We start from the raw sequence: 22,180 nt of genomic DNA, 5'->3' as shown, positions 1-22,180 counted from the left end.
AAAATATCCTTGGGATTGAGTTCTAAACAATGGCATGTGAGCAGATAATAAATGGTTCTTTGTGCATTATAAATGAGTGAGCCAGCCAACTAAAGATGTCCCTGGGTTCTAAAGTGAGAACCCACAGCCATCTCTTCAGCTTCTGCAGGACTGCTGATAAGTTGGGGCACACTTACACTGTGGGACTGGGAGATAGGGCGAGGTTGGTCTCCGTGCAGTGAGAAACCGCAGGGAAGGAGGGTGAGTGAGACACATTCTCCCTGGGCGTTTTGGGAAATTCTAGCCATCTGTACATATACTGTAGATATGAGTGTACATGTATGTGTCTGCACATCCATGTACTCCGATACAGAGAAAACACAAGCAGAAAGAATGAGAGCGAAGGTTACGTGACAGGGAGAACATGAAACTCAGCGAAGATGCGTGTGTGGGTTAGGAATCCAGATGACTCACCAACACAGGCTTTTAAAAAAGAGCAAAATACAAAACACCTTGAAAATGCAAGCTGGTAAAAAAAAATCGAAAAGAAATGAGCAGATTCTCAAAGCAGAACGGAAACAAAATCATTAGAAGACGAGACTTCAAAGGCAGAGTTAGCCCTGAGCGCCCTTTGGACCTGTTGGCACTGAGGCTCCACGGGGTGGCAGGGTGACAGGAGATGAATCCAAGACTGACGTGAAGGGCTGTGCAGAGTGACTCTCCAAAGCCAGGCTCGCTCGACGGCGCCTGGCTCGACGAGAAAATGGCAAACTGAAGTGCAGAAGAAATAGGCAAGGAAACTTTGCTGATTCCGGCTTTGGTACACGGAGGTGAACATGCTGCCTGGACTCTGACCACTGGGCAGCTCTCATACAACACCATGGCTGTAATTCACCTGTTCAGTGTGAGCCCCAAATTCCCTCTACATATAACACGGGGTGGCCTGGGTAGCAGTCCACTCAGGGGAAATGCAAGTTCAAGCAGCAAAGGTAGGCACAGGGGAAGTTTTAAAAGAGCAACTAGTTCACAGTCAAAATTCACAATATAGGAGCCAAGAGTGAGGCTCAGTAAAAGGGCATTTAACCGTCATGCAAGAGACCCTGGGTTTGGCAGCTAGTACAGAAAAAAAAAATCACAGAACAAATAGAAAAATAAGGCATGCTGAGTGAGCGCTATCATAAACAACAGACGAAAGAATATGACCCTTAGATACTGGGATGATCAGATGTTGAAATACACATGAATATGTTTTAAGTGTGTTAAGAAACAAATAAGAAACATGAACACTTAAACAAGGAACAAGACGCACAAATGAAACTAGAATATTTGAAAATAATAAATTTTGGGCAGTGGAAAATATAATGGAAATTACTCATTGGTTGCATTAGAGAGGAGAAGAGAGGCAGCGGTGATGTAGAAAAGAAAATGGTCCATTTTCTCATCCCTTCTGTGCTTCCTGCCTTCGCACAGCTGAGAGTGGTCCAGGTCCTGCCCACCCCGCCCGGTGGGTGCCTACCTCAGAAAGGCCCTCACACTGCACATGGGCTTGGATCCACTCCAGCCGGTCCGAGTTCTCCTTCTCTCGCACCCCCTCGTTCACCTGCGAACACAGCTCTTCTGCCTTCTCCAGGGCGTGCTTCAGGTGGCTGTGGTCGGGGTGGTTTTCAGGGGTGTTTTCTAGGATCTGTACGGGAGAAGGAAGGACAGCAACAGCCTCGTCAGGCCGCTTTCCACAGTGGACAGACCTGGTTCCCTCGTCATGGAAGCCAGTGCTTCATGCATGGTGCCCACCATAGTCATGACTCGGAGTGTACTGACCACTCTGTGTTGGACTTGGCAGGGGCTATACTTGCTGCAGGAAGGTGGTCCTGCCCTCGAGCCTTTAGCCCAACCTCATACCCTTGAGCAAACCGTGATCTGCCCTGCAGAATGCTGGCCTCCAGCATGATCGCTAAACCACACACACAAACACCCCAGATCCGTGGTGGCACACAAAACAGTGCAGCTAGAAGGGACTCGGGATTTCTGTTCTAAAAATCTTCTCTCTATTTCACAAAGAAAGAAACTCAGCCAGAGACCAGGAACAGAAGCCAGGCTTCCCTGCTGGCACCAGCAGCTGCTCTTCCCCAGCTCCGTCGCCCGAGGGAACCAAGGACTGAATCGTGTGTTGGCACTGAACACACGAACTCACAAGTATGTAGGGCACCTTGAGGTGGGGTGGGGTGATGCCATGCACTATACACTCGTGACCCCTAGAGAACATACATAGCTGTATGTACCTTGTATCCTGGAATCAATTTGGATGGTTCCCCTGAACAAATATGTATGTTCTGTGTATGTATGGAGACACACGTGTATGTATGTGCATTCGCTAGTGAGTGAGGCCAGAGGGCACCTCCAGAGGTCATCCCTTGGGAACCAGCTACCTCGTTTGTGGGATAGCAAATAAAAATCAGTCTGTGAAAGACTCAGTTATCATACTTTTCTGGATCTCTGTGCCGTTGAGGCAGTTCTCAGGTCTTTCTCTTAGATGCTCCGCCGGGCAGCAACAACTGTGTTCTACTAATGCCAGTGTATGTTTTCCTGTGAAAAGTTAGTGCCTCCTGGTTCCTGATTTTTAGTTCTCTCCTGGCTGGTTAAACCCACTTCAAAGGCTTATTTCTAGCATCAGTGCATGGCTGCACAGAGAGGGCAAGGAGCGAAGACAGGAAGACACTTCCCAGATGAATGGACTCGGGGAAATGTGCTACTGTATGGTGTGGGCCGGAACTGGGTGGGTCTGAGGCTTATGTGCGAGGCAGATGGGTTACACATGGGAAGCCTGAACGAATGCATGCACTTCGTGTGCGTTTACACGTATACACACACACACACACACACACACACACACACACACACACACACACGTGGTGAGGGCACTCATATCCCAGAGCAGCCATGAGCACGCCTGCTCCTACAGTTAGATTTCCAAATGCTACTCTCAAATGAAGGAACCAATTTCTACCTCCCTGGGAGCCAGGCTTCCTTCCCCTCCGGCTATATGGCTCAGAGGGCAGCCAAACCTGCAGCTCATTTCCTGATGTGGACACTGAACTACTTCTGTTTTCTCTGGAACTGGCTTTCTCGAAAGACCAGGAGGAAAACAGGTGTCTGGTATTGGGAGGGAACATCAGGGAACGACCTTCCCGAGACAGACGCTAGGAATTGTGTTTTCTCTCTCTTTGTGGCTCCAAACTCTGTACAGAGGCGCTGTGCCAGCGCGGGGAACGCACTGAGAACAGAACTCTCATCCTCTGCCTCCGAAGCCACTTGGTTGCCATCCGAGGGCTGTGTTTTATTAGTCTTTTCCACACAGAACCATCTTTTCCCTCCCAGTTACCAAGCAGATGGCTTCAGCACCCTGTGAGCACATGACTTCCACATGACAACCCCAGGTACACTGGCTGGGAGACCCACCCCTGTCTCCAGCCACCTCTAGCAACCTCCAGCTGCCTCCAGCCTTCCACCGCCTGCAAAGGCACGGGTGGTGGTACTTACATTCTTAATGATCAGCGGGTACCTCGTGACGCGCTGCATAGGCTTCAGGATAAAACTGGACAGTGGCATCCCTTTGCACCGAGGGTCCATTGCCAGTCTCTAGAAGAGGAGAATGTTGGTTTTTTTTTTATGTGCATTAGAAATCTGCAAAATCCACAGCCAGTCAGTGACACTGCACCTGTCACTCAGGACTCTCTGGCCATTACCAGTCCATCTGCATAGCAACTGAGGAGCCTAGAGCTGGAAGGCATTGTCCAGCTGTCATGGTCCAGGCTGAAGGTATTTGCAGAGGGAGGACACTGTGCTGGTTTGAAAGAAAATGGCCCCCAAAGGGAGTGGCACTGTCAGGAGGTGTAACCTTGCTGGTGCTGTGGGAGAATGCTCTTGTACACTGTAAAGATTTGTCATTCTTATTGGTTTAATAAAATGCTGATTGCCCAGTTGCCAGGCAGGAAGTATAGGCGGGGCAACCAGACTAAGAGAATTCTGGGAAGAGGAAAGGCAGAGAGTCAGTCAACAGCTGGACAGAGGAAGCAAGACAAGAACGCCTCACTGAGAAAAATACCAAGTGACACTGCTAAACGTGGACAAGAATTATATGTTAATTTAAGTTGTAAGAGCTAGTTAATAATAAGTCTGAGCTAATAAGCCAAACAGTTTATAATTAATATAAGCCTCTACACAGAGGGGCAGCAGAACTGGGCAGGACAGAACTTCTGTCTACAAATGGTACCCAATGTAAGGCACGAACACACGACCCTGAGATTAAGAGTCTCATGCTCTACTAACTGAGCTAGTGAAGCCAGTCACCAAAGCCGCGTCTTTAATCCTAGCCATATTGCTTAGCAGATTAAAGACTCGTGTTCAGAAAAAGATAGAGATATACAGTAAAGACAGATTCAGATGAAAAAACCCTCTAAATGGTTTACAGTGGGTTTAAAAATATACGTAGACTTTGAAGAGAGAAGAAAAGGGATAGAGAAAGTCCTTAAAAATTAAAAAAAGAAATAGTCAGTAGAGGTGCATGCCTTTAATCCTAGCACTAGAGAGAAATATAAAACAGGAGAATTCATATTTCATACACAGTCTCATTCTGAGGATTCCTGGAGGCAGGAGCACCATTTCAGACTAAGGTGGAGGTAAGAGCCAGCAGCTGGTTATTCTGCTTTTCTAGCCTCCAGGGTGAACCCCAATATCTGTCTCTTGGTTTTTATTAATCACGCTACAGGTTGGAGTAGGTGTGGTCTTGTTGGAGGAAGTATGTCAGTGTGGTGTGGAGGCATGCTTTAAGGTCTCATATACGCTCAAACCACACCCAGTAAGACAGATCACTTCCTGTTGCCTTCAGGTCAAGATGCAGGACTTTCAGCTCCTTCTCCAGCACCATGTCTGCTTGTACACCATCATGTCCCACCACGATGATAATGAACTAATCCTCTGAAAATGTAAACAGCCCCAATTAAATGCTTTTCTTTATAGGAGTTGCTGTAGTCACGGTGTCTCTCCACAGCAACAGAAACCCTAACTACGACAGATGGAGACTCTTCAGATGCAGGCTCTCCATACCCTGCCTCCAGACTCAGTATATCTTCCCTGAGAGGAGATTCCAGCTTCAGAATTTCTTCCAGATATCTGAAAACCTTGGTGATATCCCAGGGGCCCAAAAGAGTCAAAAGACTATCCAATGAGAGTAAAAACCCCACTGAGTGCTAGGGGAACCAGAAAGACATATAATTGTCTCACTTTAGATGTATCTAATTCCTGAGCAGGTTTCAGTGAGTTCCGGGCCAGATGGTAGAGCCAAGACCCGAGGACTACCACTCCAGTCTGGGGTGGGCCCCGCCACGTGTCTTCACCTCTTGGTGTCTTTCCTCTTACCACTTTATTTTTTTAAAAAAGCATTCATTTATTATTTATATGTGTGTACATGTGTGTTTTGTGAGTTTATGTGTGCCTGTGTATGTGTGTATATATGTGTACATGCATGTGGGTGCACATGTGTGTGTCCCTGTGTGTTTATGTATCTGTGTGTGCCTGTGTGTGTGTGTATATGTGTACATGTGTATAGGTGCGCATGTGTGTATCCCTGTGTGTTTATGTGTCTGTGTGTGCCTGTGTATGTGTGTGTATATGTGTACATGCATGTGGGTGCACATGTGTGTCCCTGTGTGTTTATGTGTCTGTGTGTGCCTGTGTGTGTGTATATGTGTGCATGTGTATAGGTGCACATGTGTGTGTCCCTGTGTGTTTATGTGTCTGTGTGTGCCTGTGTGTGTGTGTATGTGTGCATGTGTATAGGTGCACATGTGTGTCCCTGTGTGTTTATGTGTCTATGTGTGCCTGTGTGTGTGTGTATATATGTGTGCATGTGTATAGGTGCACATGTGTGTCCCCGTGTGTTTATGTGTCTATGTGTGCCTGTGTATGTGTGTGTATATGTGTACATGTGTATAGGTGCACATGTGTGTGTCCCTGTGTGTTTATGTGTCTGTGTGTGCCTGTGTATGTGTGTGTATATGTGTACATGTGTATAGGTGCACATGTGTGTGTCCCCGTGTGTTTATGTGTCTATGTGTGCCTGTGTGTGTGTGTGTATATGTGTGCATGCATGTGGGTGCACATGTGTGTGTCCCCGTGTGTTTATGTGTCTGTGTGTGCACATATGTGTAGGTGGGTGCACACAGAGGTCAGAGGGCGGCTCTGGGAGCTGGCTCTTGCTTACTTTTTTGTAGGTTCTGGGGCTGGCACTCATGTCTTCACGCTTGACCAGCAACTGCTTTACCCTGGATCACCTTCCCAGCCACCAACCTCCCGCCACTCCTGCTAACTCTGTCAACCTCTCCAGCGGACAACAGTTCTTCTACCACAAAAAGGAGTACCTCGCCTGCCGCGATAAAGATGTCTGGGGTCCAGTTTAATTAATGCCTTAGGCACAGACATCTAGCGGTCTGGTACCATCAGTCTCAGGGCCTGGTATCAGTTTGTGATCACCATCGTTTTGGAAACATAGGAGGCAAAACTCCCATCAAGCAAGCAACAACAGTGAGGACTGGAGGGGAGGGGCAGCAACCCCGCCTGGGCTGCCATCAGCCTGCTCTGAGTTAGCAGGGATGGACGCATCCTGCCCATGGCTGGGAGCTGAGCTCTTGGCTGAAGTTACAGCAGCCTGTGGTGCTAGCATCCTGGCATCTACCCTCATCTTCATCTCAACCTTGTCTCACTTCTTAACCGTGGCTGTCCTCAGAATGCCTCATTCTCTGGCTAGCATAGCAGAGCACTGGATGCAGAGAAACACCAGAGCAGAGGACACTGCGTACGGAGGTTCTGATGAGGATCCACAGTGATACATCCCTGTGATGATTCAGGGAGCATGAGTCCCGAGGTGAGGGTGACCCCCCGACACAAAAAGCCAGGCACAAAGAGGGGCTGCTCCTTCTGCAAAAGATACTTGTTTCTGTAAAGTCATTCATTCTTCCTGTTTTCTTTCTTTCTCCTGAGAGAGGCAAACGCTGCTTGAGGGCCTCTGTGACTAGCCACACCAAGTACCAGGGCTGATAGCCTAGCGCAGAGACCTCTAACAGCCTTGGCATCAGCTCCGCAAATGTGCCCTGGTGGATGTGGCTCTCTAAACTCTGCTAGGCCTACAGCAGGGCTGTGTGAGTTCCATGGGCAGCCCCGAGCTCAAGTGCTGTGGGGTCCTGTATACTGTGAATATGTGCTGCTCTCATTGGTTGATAAATAAAGCTGCTGCTTTGACCTATAGCAAGGCAGAATAGAGCCAGGTGGAACATCCAAGCAGAGATACAGGAGAAGAAGGATGGAGTCTGGGAGACAACATCCAGCAGCCCAAGGAATAACATGCCGGCAGACCAGTAAGGTGACAACCATGTGGCAATTCATAGATGAATAGAAATGGGTGAATTTAAATGTAAGAGCTAGCTAGTAATAAGCCTGAGCCATTGGCCAAACATTTAATATTAAGCCTCTGAGCGGTTATTTGGGAACTAGTGGGTGGGACAGAAACCTCCGATTCACTCAAGCCCATGATTTCCAATGGAGCGGAGTGGTGATAGCTGAGCTTGACATATCTGAGGAAAGGGACCCTCAGTTGAGGAACTGTCTCCATCAGATTGGCCTGTGGGAAATTTTTTAAATTGCTAATTGATGTAGAAGGGCTCAGTGCACTCTGGACAGCACAACCCCTCAGTAGGTGGGCCTGGGCTGTTTAAAAAAGGTAGCTAGATATGAGCCTGAGAGCAAGCTAGGAAGTGGCATTTCTCCAAGATCTTTGGCTTCTGACTCCAGATCCTTGCTGTGAACTCCTGCCTGGTTCCCCATAATGACAGACCATTACCTGTAAACCAAAACAACTCTTCCCTTCCCCTTTGGTCGGAGTGTTTTATCCCCGCAATAGGAAGCAAGCCAAACTGGGACCAAGGTGCTATGGGGACCCTGAGTATTCCCTCTGAGTATTCCCTCTGAGCCCGGAAGGCAGAGGCTGGTGGAGAACTAGGAATATTGATGCTAACTGAAGGGGGGCCCTGTCTGCATGAGGCCAGAAAATGCAATGAAGGAATTAGACATGCCTCTTAAAAATATGACCACCTGGAGAACATATCCCTGAAGCTGTTTCAAAGCTTTCAAGCCCAAGGATGACTCTCCTGTCCGAGCACACCCCTTGAAAGCTTTCAAGCCCAAGGATGACTCTCCTGTCCGAGCACACCCCTTGGGTGTGAACCACACCTGCAAGTTCAGTGCCCCCCACAACTTCCACCCATCCCCAAAGGCCTTTGGTGGAAAGCTGCTTGCGGACTTTTGATGAACCCCTTACACATCAGGATGGCACTCTGGAGAGGGTCCCCAAGTCTCCCAATAGCCCCGACTCCCTTACTTTGACGAACTCCTTGAAGTCGGGGGCCTCGTCGGTCTTCTGCTGGATGAGGGCGGCCCCATTGAGCTGGCAGCTGCAGAACCGGATGTAGGGTTGCATGTGCGGCAGCTGGGCACTGAGGATGTCGCCGATCATCTTCACTGGCATCTTCTCTCCGGACATCTTCTTACGGACTCTCAGTGCTCTGCACGGAAACATGGCAGGTGAGCTGCCCACCCTCGCACCGCCCGACACACCCCACACCTCCAGGTTGCAGAGATATGGAATGAGCGGGAGGGACGCCGACCTGAGACCCACTAACACGTCTATTTGGGAGACAAGGGACAGAGAAGGACATGAGCTTCGTACGGTGGAGAGGGTCGCCTGGGTGGTTTTCTTCAGCACGGTGGCTGTTACATTTTCTTTTTTCTTTAACTCAGAGAGGACCCCTGTGTTGTTGCCCCCCTGCATTATCTATGGTGAATGCCCCAGGCTGGTTCAGTCTGAGCACAGAGCCCATTTCTGGGACCCCAATCTTCTGAGGGAAGTGACGTCACCATCGGAAGGAGAGACAAACTTTCAAATCCATTGCCACAATCTCAGTGTGTTTCTCTAAATTTCCCAAAGTTAGTTAAAAATGATTGCATGAAGTATTTCTCCTGTCCATGGCTTCATTGATGTGTCTAATTTAAAACTGACCAGATAAATAATCATGAAAAAACAAACTCAGTTTCCACCCTGAAAGCTGGGAACAGCTGCTAAGGGACAAGGGAGCATCCATTCCTAGGACTATCTGCTGCATGTAGTATTCAGGGCCACGGCAGCCAGGATGGAGCGTCCTTCCTTCCATCTCTAAAGCGTGCAGTCTTACCACAATGGAAGATGTTCAACTTCCACACGGTGAGGGTGGTAAGACACTGCTGGGACCAGACCACGTGTGAGACTGCGTGTTCAACCGCCCTGACGATGACAGGAGGGTGGGTGAGGGGTGGATGGTACAGTACGGGATTTCAAAAAGGCTGGGAAGTATTCCTCTGAATTCTCGTGACTACTTTCATGGTCACAGTGGCGAAACCATGAGGTGTGGGCAAGGCTCTGCAATTCCAAGGAGGCTCCACCATCCAGGTCTCCAGCTTTAAAAACTGCAGACAATCTGCTTTCTTTATCCCTCGTTTTTTTTGTTTGTTTGTTGTTTTGTTTTGTTTTTTTCAGCTAAAGAAATTTTCCTCGTCTGAGGAAAACCAGGGAAGGAAACGTGGGACAACAGGTCACAGAAGCAACCAACAGTTTCCCATCTGGTGCAGGCTCCCGCGGGGCAGGTAGGCAATGGCCGCTGGGCATGAGGAGAGCAGCAGCCTGGGGTTCTTGGGATGGCCTGAGGACTCTGTTCCACTGGAGGGATGTGGGGAGTGTCCCTGAAGAACTTTGCTCCAGCATTAGCCACTGGTAATTTTGGAGGCTGAGAAACAAATGACCACGTCACAACTTGCTAAAATCCCCTCTGTGCCTTGTTTCCTCGAAAGCAGCTTTTCTGGGAGGACGATACAGGGATTTCCCCCTCTTTCTCCTCCTTAATGATGGGGGAAGATGAGAAAGGGTGGGTCTCGGTGGGGCAAAGCTCAGCCGCTCAGGGTCACTATCTCAAGGATGTTGTCATCCCTGGGATCTGATAGAATCGAGTTGTCTAACCAGGAAGTCAGCTTGAAATCATAGCCTGGCTTACCGCTACTAGGTTCAGCTGAGAGTCTCTTCCAAGAATGTTCTGCATGGGTCAGAGGTGAAGTAGAGGGTAAGCCAGTGAGTCAGCTGTGGCAACCACAGTCCTGAGAGTGCTGAGACCTCTGGTGAGCGGCTTCCTCATAGAAAGAGCCGCGTGTGAGAGGCCTTGATCTGCAGTGGGGAGCGGTCAGCTAAGAACGTCCAAGTTACAAAGCATTCACCAGTGGCCGACGATACATCAGTGGCTCCAGCTAATGTCCACCCACTGAGTGGACAGTGATGGTCAGTGTCCCAGCGTCTGTTATTGTAGGTCACAGGGTCCAAGGTCAAATAAGACTGTTGGTCACTCTTCTCCCCGGGTACCAGTACACAGAACCTTCCAGGACTATGAAGCTAGCCAGTATTACAGGTACACCTTGATTTCTCTGCCCTGTGACTCGAGTGTGTATTGTCATCAGTGATAGGGTCTTATCATCAGATTCTGGGGGACGACAGTGCTGGCAGGTTTTATATCAGCTTGACACAGGCTGAAGACTTCCGAGAGGAGGGAAACCTCAGTTAAGAAAACACCTCTGGCCGGGCAGTGGTGGCGCATGCCTTTAATCCCAGCACTGGGGAGGCAGAGGCAGGTGGATCTCTGTGAGTTCGAGACCAGCCTGGTCTACAAGAGCTAGTTCCAGGACAGGCTCCAAAAACCACAGAGAAACCCTGTCTCGAAAAAAAAACAAAAAAAAAAGAAAGAAAGAAAGAAAGAAAGAAAGAAAGAAAGAAAGAAAGAAAGAAAGAAAGAAAGAAAACACCTCTGCAACATCTGGCTGGAGGCAAGCCATTTTCTTAATTAGTGATTGACAAGGGCAGGCCCAGCTCACTGTGGTTAAGACATCCCTGGGCTGGTGGTCCTGGGCTCTGGTTTCCTGACTTCCCATATGACCTCTTCTTTATTATTGGCCACAAGGCCTTCACCTAAAGGCTGCTGTGCTAAATAAACATTTTTTCTTTATTTATGGAGAGGATAACCTCAGGCTTTTGTTGTGCTGCCATTTTACAGATGCGGACACAGAGGCCAAGAGATTGACCGTAAAGGCACTCAACCAAAGACGTAGAGCCAGAGAACAGCAGTGAGAAGGGAGCCCAAGAGTCGGCCTCCCCACCTATGCACAGAGAGCTTCCGCAGTGTGAGCGTAGGCACGGAGGGAGCAGACACCACGCTTCTTCCTTCATGCTTGCTTCTCTACGCCTCCTGGCTCCCTCTCCCTAGCTACTCCAATTACAGACCCAGGAACCTGCAGTTACCTCTCGGGTACACAGGGACTGGGCTTGGGACGTGGCAGCTTCCCAGTAACCTGAGCATAGAGGTCAGGAATGAACAGGGGCATCTGCGGTGCTCAGTCAGAAAGAGGGGGGAAGGGGGCTCTTGCTCCCAGCTGCCATGTCCTCTCCCTGGGGACCAGAACTTAATCTGCTCTCTCATGTAGGGACTTGTGATATAGATCTGGGGTTCTGATGGTTTTGATTTTGCTTTTAAAGAATTGGGGGAATCTTTATTGTCTAATTCAGTCCTCTAAGTGTGTAGATGGGGAAACTGAGGCCCAAAGAGGAAAGGTCTAGACCCAGCTCCCTTCGCTCTGGCCCTGCAGCAGCCTCTGCAGACTACACTGGTATAAAGTATAATTGGCCTCAGGAAGCTGCAGGAACCTCCTGAGATCCTTCTTGGGTTTGGTGGGGTCCCATTCCACACGTTCCCTCTGCAGCCCAGAGCCTCACAAGACAATCCCTGCTTCCCAGGCCTGAGGCTAGGCCCTGGGGCTAGGACTGCTCCACCCTCAAGGATGGAGCCAGCCAACAGCCAGAAGCCAAGACTGTCCCAGCTAAGGAAATTCTGTCGCTTTCGTCAGGGCAGGAACCTGCACGCATGCGCAGTTCACGCGCCACTGTGAGGCCCCCATAGTGGATTTCCAGGAGGGATGAGAGCACAGGAGGGGATGGCACTTTGGGAGGCAATGAGCTGGGCTGGGGTGGGGGCAGAAAGAGGCACAGGGCGGCATGTGTGAGGGACAGACGGACGACACAGAGTTGCTGGTGCCTATGCCAGGGAGGTGAGAGGGAAATGCTTACTTCAGCAGTTTGATATTACACATGATCAGCTCCTTCCAGTTAACAAAAATCATAGCAACCTCTTTTTCTGTCAGCAGCTCAGACTCCATCAGGGGTTTCTGAAAGACCTACAGGTGTAGAAAAGGAAGCCGATCAGAAAGCAAACATTAGTTCAACACACACACATGCACGCACACATGCACACACGCACACACACGCGTGCTCGCTCAGCTTCATTTAGCACGCACAACTCAGAGACCGCACCTTCTCCTGAGAGGAGAAGTGTTTGACAAGGGGAGCCCAGGAGAAGCTCTGATTCTGCCAATAGGAAGCTAGGAGGTTAGTGGACCAGCATGCATGCGGGTAGGGCTACCTCACCCATTCACCAGGAGGACATGGGAGTCTGAGGATGCCTGTGGAGATGTGTGGACAAGCCGTGGGCATTGTTAGGAAGCACAGAGCTTGAAGCAGGTGGTATTGAGAGGACGATGTCAGCCTCTTCTGGGCTCTGGATGGGTGGGCAGATAACTCATAGCTAACCACAGATCTCTGTGGGACTCCATGTGGTTGAGCCCCTTGCCCACAAGGCAGTCCTTAGCAGCTGGGGCAGAGAGTCCTCCGAAAGTTCTTGGGTCCCAAGCCAGCAGTCTCATGGAGCTATGGGAGAACATACCTTCCTGCTCAGCCACACTAGCAGATTTTCTCAGCAGTTTATGGGGGCACGAGAAATAACTCATGAGACTTCTAGCTAGCCTCTGTGCTCAGGAGCCAAAATTGAGGGTCAGGGATGTCATATGACTTGATGACATCAATCAATTGGTGGCCAAGCTGCAACTTCTCTGACTGGAGCCAAGAGTCCTCCGTTACAAACCACACCCATCCTCTATTAGTTTGGGATCTGTGTGCTCCTAGCATTGGCCCTGGGTCTCTCTGACTCACAGGGTAGCTTTATGGAAAAATGTGACCATCTTGCCTCCTGGGTAAGACCTGTTTCATTTGCTGTTCAGCTATCCCTTGTATACAAGAGATTGCCCCAGGCTCAGAGTCAGGACACAAACCTCCTCAGCAGGGCCTCCACCTCTTTCCCAGCCCCCACTGCAGGGCCACCCCCAGCTATCCCCAGCTTTCCAGGGCTGCTGGTACCTCCGTGACCAACTGCAGGTCATTCACATAGTTCTCCTCTGTGACAATGAGTTCATGGATGTAGCCTTGTCGTTTCCTCTCAGTCGGGGTCAGCATATCTAAGAGGTGTAAGTCTGAGCACCCTGGAAGACATAACCATTTAGGAAAACTGAGTGCAGGGCTGTGAAAGCCTACAGCTCCACAGAGAAGACGCCCGAGGTCCCTGGGACTGCGGCTGGTGGGTGGCACGGCCTCATCAGCTCCGGGTTGCGTGTTGAGCTGTAGAGAACTGAGTAACACGAGCAGAGATTTCCGCAGGTCGCGGTCAAGTCTAGCAGCGAAAGAGAAAAGCGCAGCACAGTTTTCAGGAGAAGCCGTCCCACCCACTGACTTCATTCAGACTTCCTGCCCCGGGACTGTAAGAGGGATAAATTCCACTCTTCTGAAGCCTCCCAGTTTGTGGTCACACACATGGGATGCACACTCACGCTCCATCAGAACCATGGCAAGGGTTAAATGACCTGCTAACCCCCAGCCAAGGCTTCCACCCCAGGGATTGTGCCAGGAGCTTGGCGCTGACCCCTGCTTTGAGAGGCTCTCTAAATTTCCAGAGTCAGTTTTGGGCACAGACAAGGAAACCAAAGCTCAGAGAGGTCCTTCCCCTCCGCAGTGATAAGGAGCCGGGTCCAAGCCCTTCCGGGTGGGTCCAGAGGAGGCTGTGTGCGCTAAGACCCCATTGTCCACACCAAGCTGAAGGAGGGCACGCCGTTATCCCGAGGCCGGCTTTTGGAGGCTGCGGTAACTGTGCAGAGGCTCCTGGTGAACATGAGGACCAGGTAGTTGCATCCAGACAGGACCAGGAGACTCTCCCTCGAGGCAAGGTCTCAGTAGTGTATCCATGGAAGGTGAGCAGCAAGCCTCAGGCACCGTGGAAAGTCCTGCCAGCCGCAGACAGCTCCCAGGACAGTCCCACCCTGCCTTTGCAGAGGCCAAGGCTGCCCCGAGACAGGCCAGCCCTCAACTGTGTTCGCTCAGCTTGTTATTTGGAGTTCTGTTCACATGGGGCCTTTGTATCAGTACCGCCCATTCCGGGCCTCGGCAGCACCCACTCTCAGTAGTGAGCGGGGCCCACCTTTTTATACATGAAAATGTGCCCACACATCATATACTTTTTATTACTGTCTTTATTTAATCACAGAACTTGAATTGGTAAAATACATACTCTGAGAACTGGGGATGGTGAGTGGGGGGTGCGTGGGTGGGGCTGAGTCCCCCTAACTTTCATTTCCCATCCTTCCTACCACTTGCCACAAGGGGGCGCGATAGAACACTGTGCATTCCTCGCTCGGAAACCAGCTATGTGTGATCCCTCCACCACCAACCACCCTGGCAGAACCTGGAAATAAATGACCAGAACTTTGCCAAATAGACTATCTGGGGGAGCGGACCAGGGCACTTCGATTTAATAAGCCCTCTAGTGAGTCTTCAGGTTTGAGGAGGCTGCTAGGGATTACCAACAACTCCCGGCAGGGGGTTTATTTAGGCTTCAGGACTGACAGAGTCTACATGTAGATGCTGGAAGCTTCTGTGAATAGAACCATCCGTCTGGATGATGAACTTCGTGGTGAACTGTTTTTCTGCGCCAGACATTACCTCTTAGGGTTACAGTCCTTGATTCTCCTCCCTCCCCTGGCCAATCGCCCTTTCTGCCTGCTGTAGTTTCTCATTGGGACAGAACAGCAGGGCAGCCAAAGGTGGTGCCAGGAAACCAGCAGGAGGAAGCTATCATTACAGAGACACTCTCCACGCCTTTCCATCCTGGACTTTACCCAACCGCTGTGGGCGGCCGAGCTGGACCTCAGAGTGGCAAGGTGAGTGTGACTCTGAACTTAGGCCTCCTGCTAACCACCCCTGTGACTCAGCTCTTCTGCCTGCCTGGGGTGCTGCTGTCTTCTGGAAATATCAGTATTAGCAAAGCTTCCCAGTGAGTGTCCCCAGCAGCTGGGTGAGCCCTGGATTGTTGGAAGCAGAGAAACTCCTCTTCCCCTAGGTTTCTCTGCTCTATAACTTTTCTTGGGGGAATCACCTAGGGAACACTTTGAGCCGTGGGGAGGCATTTCCAGTCCCTGTCCTGTCTTTACCCACTGTCCTAAGAGTGAATACAAGGGCCCAGGACTCAGGCCATTTCTTGTTCCATGGCTGAGTCATGCATTTGGGGCTGGGCCTCTCTTGGATGCAGCCTCCTGGTGCTTCCAGGGCCTTGCTGTCCACAGGGCTGTTGGAATTCTCGCATATACCGTGGTTTAAGTTCACTCGGCACTGTACCGAACTGTCTGCAGCACAGACATCAGCAGTGGCCAGACAAGTCCCACAAATGTCCCTTTAGATCACAGTTCCCTTGGTGAGATCTCATGGGCGCTCTGGGCTTGTACCCAGCAAACCATTACGTACCACGTGAAACACACACACCCACTTTGCACACAATTTTATTGAGTTCAAAAGCCTGTTTGCAAACTGTTCTTGGTGGTGCATACCTTTAATCCCAGCATTTAGAGAGCAGAGGAAGATGAATTCCTGGACAGCCAGGACTACCTAGTGAGACCCTGTCTCAACAACAAAACAAAATAAACACACACACACACACACACACACACACACAAACATTCCTTCATTTGGCAATTTTGTGATCTCTACCCTGACTTTGGGACCAGCTATGCTGCATGCCGGGAATTCAGGATGAAAGCAAGGTGCTTATTTTCCAGACCTTGTGGATTCAATGGTTCAAAACTGAACACAGTGTTGTTTCCTACTCCAGTGAAGAATTCCTCAAACATGGTAATGCCCCCCAGGCTGAAGCTGAAGGTGGCATTACTGTTCCTCCCCCTTCCCAGGTAGTGCCGGACCCCCAGGCTGAAGGTGGTACTACCCACCCCCAGGCTGAAGATGGTACTGCCCCCCCAGATTGAAGGTGGTACTGCTCCCCCACCCCTCAGATTGAAGATGGTACTGCCCCACCAAACTAATACCACCCTTCTAGCACACCAGGTCAGGTTACTATGTTCTACCCAGAAGACTGAGTGTATTCTTGTTCAAACAAGAAAGCAATGGCTGGCATTTGGCAGGCTGGCCCAGGACTAACTAAATGTACTAAAACACAGGACAGAGAATACACATCACTTGCCAGTAGATCCCATTGAGAAACGCTAACTACTTTCTACAACAGGCAAGTACCATGACCAGAAGACAAAAAGTGACCAACAAACCAAAATGAGGTCCTGTTGGGAGAGATGCCTGCTTCTTTTGGATTCTAGAAGCTCCTCTGGGCATAAGTTTGGGAGAAGAGTGGAAGGTGCAGGGACACCTGGCTTAGTGCCAGCTCTGAGTGCACTTGGGGGCTGTTGTCCACCTTGCTCTGGAAGACCAGCCTCAGACCTACACATCTCCAGCATCCAAGCCAGAACTGAGCGCCTGGGGATGCTGCTGTAGCTGGGCTATGACCTCCACTGTCCCACTCCATGCAAGTCTAACTCCAGCCTTCCTGGAAATGTGGAATGAGCACGCTGGCCTCTGGACCCAGAACACAATCAACAGCAAAGAATTTGGGAGTAGGTTTCTCTCTACACCATGCAGCAACCACACTGACTTGAGATGGATTTTTGGTCACTAAACTGACCCATGGGATACTGGGAAGGTTGAATTCCAGACCCAGAGAACCATGAAAGACTTGAAAAAGGAATTTTAAACCCAAAAATACCCTCCCTTTGAAAACTTAATATTTAGAAAAACAAGGAGTTTGAAAACCTTCATTATGCAAAGCCAGACAAGTGGAAAAGCCATTTCAAATTAAAACTTTTCTTTAGGGGGTAGAGGGTGTGGCCTTCTCTCCCTTGGGTACCAAGATACACACAGTTTGTTGACCCCTGGCTGAGGGAAAGATTAGGGGTGAAAGTATAGTGAATGATTTTCTATGGCCGTCGAGTAGGGATGAAGGGTGTCTCAAAACCAAAATTGGTTCACAGCTGAAATAATATTGCAAAAACTCCAAGCAGTTAAAAAACAGCCTTCATTAAACCCACAGGAAATTCCTAATGTAGGCTCCCAAGTTTATACTGTTTTCTTATAACACTTATGAAAGGGACAGGGCTGTGACATCGAAGGTCCAGAGACTGGGACCCACATGGGTCCAAGGGGGATATGATGACCATCACTCCTGTGACCAGTGGGACTGGGATCCTTTCTATGACAGCCAATACACATGCTCACAGATCTTGTGGAATTTCAAAGGATACAGAAGTACTTAGCACAAAAAAATGGAAGACCCTCCCTCCTCTCTTCAGTACAGTTTTGAAACCCAAATTAGCCCCCACAGCGGGCTAAACATTGAGCTAAGGAAATAAACAGACCTTATTTCTGTTATGAAGGAGCCAAGAAATATAGTAATAAGCTGGTCAATAAATATTTATTAAGTTCCCAGAAAGTTGAAGGGACACAGAGGTAAGCAGATACCATCCTTGTCCTCAGGGAAACTCAGGAGTTTAGGGGAGACTCCACAGGAAATGTAAATTAAAAATAGTATTTGTAAGAGTGGGACATGGTCCCATTGGTGAAGTGTTTGCCTTGCTCAGATCTGGGTTCGATCCTTAGAACATATAGTAAAAAGCCAGGCATGGTGGTTTGTACTGAAATCCCAGTACTGGGGGAGGCAGTGGAGCACAGAAATGGCCAGATTCATGGGGTTCACTGGCCAATCAGCCTGACTTAGCACATGACAAGTCCTGGGTGTCCCTAAGATGCAGTATCTCAAAAACCAGGTTGGCGAGCTCCTGAGGAGCAATACTTGAGGTTGACTGCTGGGCGTCACACGCTCATGCATTCACACTCACACACACGAAGAACAGGCCAGCCAACAGCGCTGTAAAAGCAGCGAGGAAACACAGACACCTGTGGAAGGAGAGAAGGCCATGCGTGGTATAGGGGTAGCCATACCAGAACAGAACCGGAGACACAATGAGGAGAGGCCAGGAGAGTGATGGGGAGGCCCCAATGATGGTGTTCATCTCAAGAGAAAGACAGCACGGTGGTCTGGAGACATTCAGCCCGAATGCCCTTGCTAAGTAGGTCTGTGTCACTCACATGTGTGACTTGGATGCCTGAGCTCCTGTCTGTACTGCAGGAGTCGCTAGAGTGGGCTCTGCCAGGCTTCAGTCTCTTGCCATTTGAGCGACACCTTTCCCGTCCCCACCAGGCTGCACTTGATCCTCCTAGGATAACTGATTCTATTATGAACCACTCAGCGTCCAAGGCAGAGTGGCAGGTGGGGTGGCTTGTCCTGTAAGAAAAGCAGATGAAGCCCTTTCCGCGGTCTCTGGTTTTGTCTGCACCACAGCTGCTGTGGGAATCCTCCCGGCCTGCAGTGAACTTCCTGCAGCATCTGTGCTTGGAGCTGAGGTCAGTGATGAGGAGGCATCTGGGTCCTTGTCTTCTGGAGGCCCAGGCATTCTAGACTGGCCTCTGCCCTTGTTGACTCACAGAAGCCTCTAGAAGGGCAGGCTGTGAGCTGGCATCAGTCCCCAGGACAGGAGAGTTTCAGATTTTTGATTCTGATATTGATAAGAAAGTAGGAGCTAGTGAGAGGCCTGTGGTGAGCTGTTGAAGATGCCACCAATGGCATCAAAAATCCTGTGCACTGAGCCCAGGTATTCCTATTTTAGGGAACCCACTGAGTTGCGTAGCTGGGTCCCTCTGGGCATGTTCATTCAGCCTCCTCACTTGGTTACAAACCCAGAAACTCAAAAAAAAAAAAACCCCCAAAAACTACATATTCTCCAAATCAGCTCCATCGTCTTCCAAGGAGGCCATCTGGTCTACCTGGCTTGCCAAGTAGTTTAATGAACACGGAGAAGTAGTAGAAATGGAATTCCTTCCAGAGAGAGTCCACCTCCCGCTCTGCAGTGGCTAGGAATGTGGTTAGCAGCAGGTCACGCTGGCTTTCTGTCTGATGCTGGACTCCTGGCACAGGCACCACAGTCCTTCCTTTACAGTCTGCATGTTCCCTTCTCAGCTGTATCCGTGTCTCTGTGCATGCTTTCTCGCTGTCTGGGCACTCACTTTTGGTGTGGCCTGTCCTGCAGGATTTTTGGCTTCCTTAGCAATGGCTGTAAATAAACCCTTCAGGTTTGCAAGGCAGATGAAATGTTACAGCAGCACTGTGGGACATGGTTGTTTTTTGTTGTTGTTGTTTGTTGTTGTTATTTGCTTGTTTTTTAAATTGGGATTTGAGGAAGGCAGCAGTATGACCAGAGGGGTCTGGGAAGATTTTGAAGAGGAGGAATTGGAGTTGGACTTTGGACTTTGTTATGGTTCACATGTCTTTCAATGTTCACATACCATCCTGTGGAGATAGGGTACTTTAGGGGGTCACTAGGGGTGATTGATTATCCACATGAATAAAAATAATGTTGTTATCTAAGGAGTTGGATCCAGTTATAAACATGAAGCAGACATGCTGCTCCCTTGAGTGTGACCTTTAATCCTTCCACCCTCCTGGAATGGGGTGATGCATTGGGGAGGCTCCACCAGATGCATGCCCTGGATCTTGGACATCTGAGCCTCAAGAACTATGATGATAAAAAGGATTTATAACTTAGCCACCCTGAGGTATTTTGTTACAGTATCCTGCACTAAGACATCATGGACAAAGGATGGTGGGAGCATGGAGAGTCGGAGTTGGGTGCGTGGAGCTGGAGGAACAGGTGTGGAAGAGAGAAGACGTTGGGTGGGGCACATAGCAATGCTAAACTAGACACTTCGGACACTGCGCCTGTCTCTACTCAGATCTTGCCAACGAGCTTGTGTACTGCGCATGTGTTGACTCAGTTCCTCGCCAACAAGCTGAGCACTGAGCATGTGTTGACTCAGTTCCTCGCCAACAACCCTGTGGTGTAGCTAGGAAGACCCACAACGAGCCGATGAGGGAACGGAGGCACGGTGAAGACAAGTAAGTCGGTAGCTTTGGTTAAGACACAGCAAACAAAGTAGGACCAGAATCCACGTTCTTAACCGTTCTGTTTTCGCCTTGCTGGACAGGGGGTGTTTTTGTGTGACCTGATGGCTAGGACACACAGACAGCATAGCTTTAAAAATAGAAGTTTACTCTCGCATAGCTCTGGAGCCTGGAGTCCAAAAGCAGGCCAAGATGTTGGCAGGGTTCGTCTCTCCTGGGCTTACAACCGTGTCTTCTTCTCGTGTCCTACAGGACCTTGCCTTTGTGCCTGGAAAACCATGATGTCTATCTACATATGGTTTCTTCTTAAAAGGACACTTGTCATATTGGAGTAGGATCCACTCTGACGGCCTCACTGTACTATTTAAATACATCTTTGAAGACACTAACTCCAAATTTAGCCACATCCTGGGATCTCCAAGGTTAGGGCTTTCACCCATGAACACTGGGAGGCACAGTTCAGACCATGTCAGAAGGGACACACGCTCAGGGCAGAGCTAGGTTTGGGCTGTATTTCAGGAAGATCTTGGTGGCAGGAAGGAAGAGTGGCAGTCCTCTAGTATGGTGGCACCGAAGTCATCCAAGGAGCTTGGAAACTGCCAGGGTCCCGGCTGACACTGTTGAGACATCAAGTATGTCTAACTCTCCAAAGGAGACCCGTGTCCTTCCCTTGTAAGGCTCTGAGTGATTCTCGTGTCAGGCAGAGAAAACTTCCCACTCTCGAGAGAAAAGATGGTCTGGATACCAGTGTGGGAAGGAACAAGAACTGGAAACCACAGCTGTCCCAGTGCATGGAACCCAGGGCTTCCACAGTCCTTCAGCTCAAGCCAGCTCACGGCTGGCCTCCTGAGCGGTTATCCAGTGCCTGCTTCGAGGAGAGAACACTGTCCCTGAAAGGCCATCTACACCCAGAGCCCACTGAAGCCCTGATGGTCTGTTCTCGGGGCCTCTGGAGGTGCGTGTGAGGCCAGACTATTGGAATAGACCCTTATTGGATGGATGGGAGTGTGGAGTCCAGAAAGGCGTGGCTATTCCCACTATCAGAAATGCTCTCTAGAAACAGGATGATGAAAAGAGCCACATGTGTTCCCAGGGAGCCCGCCATCTTTCCTCCCGCACTTCCTAGAAGGTCTACTTGAAGACAAGCTTGGCCTTGAAGCTCAGGCTCTCAGGAGCTGGATGCAGCTGCTCAGGATGGAGAGGTGGCTCAGAAGCTGAGCGCTTCCTGCCCAGTCAGTTTGGCTCCCAGCAATCCCAATCGGTGGCTCACAAACACCTGTAACGCCAGCTCCAGGGGCTCCAACGCCTTCTTCTGGCCTCCACTGGTACTATTCACATATACATCTCATACGCACATACACATAAATAAAAGTAAATCTAAATAAAAGAGCCTGGCTCACCAGCCCACAGGACACTGTGAAGGCTGTGTGATGGGGAGGTATACTGCACCACCCTAAGGTCCTTCAGAAGGACCTGGCAACACCCTGGGCCCTGACAAACTGGCTCCTTTGGAACACAAGAAATGCTTCCAACCTAAGAGACTTTCTGTTTGTCTGAGCGGCTGCAGGTCCTACCCAAGGTTGCTTCTGTGAGGCCACCACACTCTTGGGGGAAGACTAGATACCACATATGCATGGGACCAAGTGGTAAGTGTGTAGCCTAGTTAAGTGATTATGAAGCATGCGTCCTGTTTTGGAGCCTTTTCATAAACAGTAACTTTCTTCAACCACGCCACCGTCCCCAGCGTAGGCTTTATGCTGGGTTCTCTGCCACACATGGCGAGAGAATGAACAAGACGGTACACCCATGGCCCGGCTGGGGAGGGAGGCCGATGCTCGAGGCAAACATGAACTGCC

At 49.8% G+C, this 22,180-nt stretch overlaps 1 protein-coding gene across 6 annotated transcripts in view; it reads right to left on the bottom strand.

Moving 5' to 3' along the window:
* Itsn1 (intersectin 1) overlaps positions 1 to 22,180 on the bottom strand; it is a 183,453-nt gene that overhangs the window by 10,584 nt on the left and 150,689 nt on the right. For all 6 annotated transcript variants that reach the window (XM_075960055.1, XM_075960085.1, XM_075960076.1 and 3 more), the window contains 5 exons: positions 13,343 to 13,464; positions 12,221 to 12,327; positions 8,408 to 8,591; positions 3,517 to 3,615; positions 1,496 to 1,663 (listed from right to left, as the gene is read on the bottom strand). In XM_075960055.1, coding sequence (XP_075816170.1) covers positions 1,496 to 1,663; positions 3,517 to 3,615; positions 8,408 to 8,591; positions 12,221 to 12,327; positions 13,343 to 13,464 — 680 coding nt within the window. The remainder of the gene's footprint in view (positions 1 to 1,495; positions 1,664 to 3,516; positions 3,616 to 8,407; positions 8,592 to 12,220; positions 12,328 to 13,342; positions 13,465 to 22,180) is intronic.

Source organism: Microtus pennsylvanicus, chromosome 1 (genome assembly GCF_037038515.1).
Source record: "Microtus pennsylvanicus isolate mMicPen1 chromosome 1, mMicPen1.hap1, whole genome shotgun sequence".
NCBI classification, from domain to species: Eukaryota; Metazoa; Chordata; class Mammalia; order Rodentia; family Cricetidae; genus Microtus; species Microtus pennsylvanicus.
The sequence above is the reverse complement of the archived record's forward strand: the minus strand, read 5'-3'. Positions and strand labels throughout refer to the sequence as shown.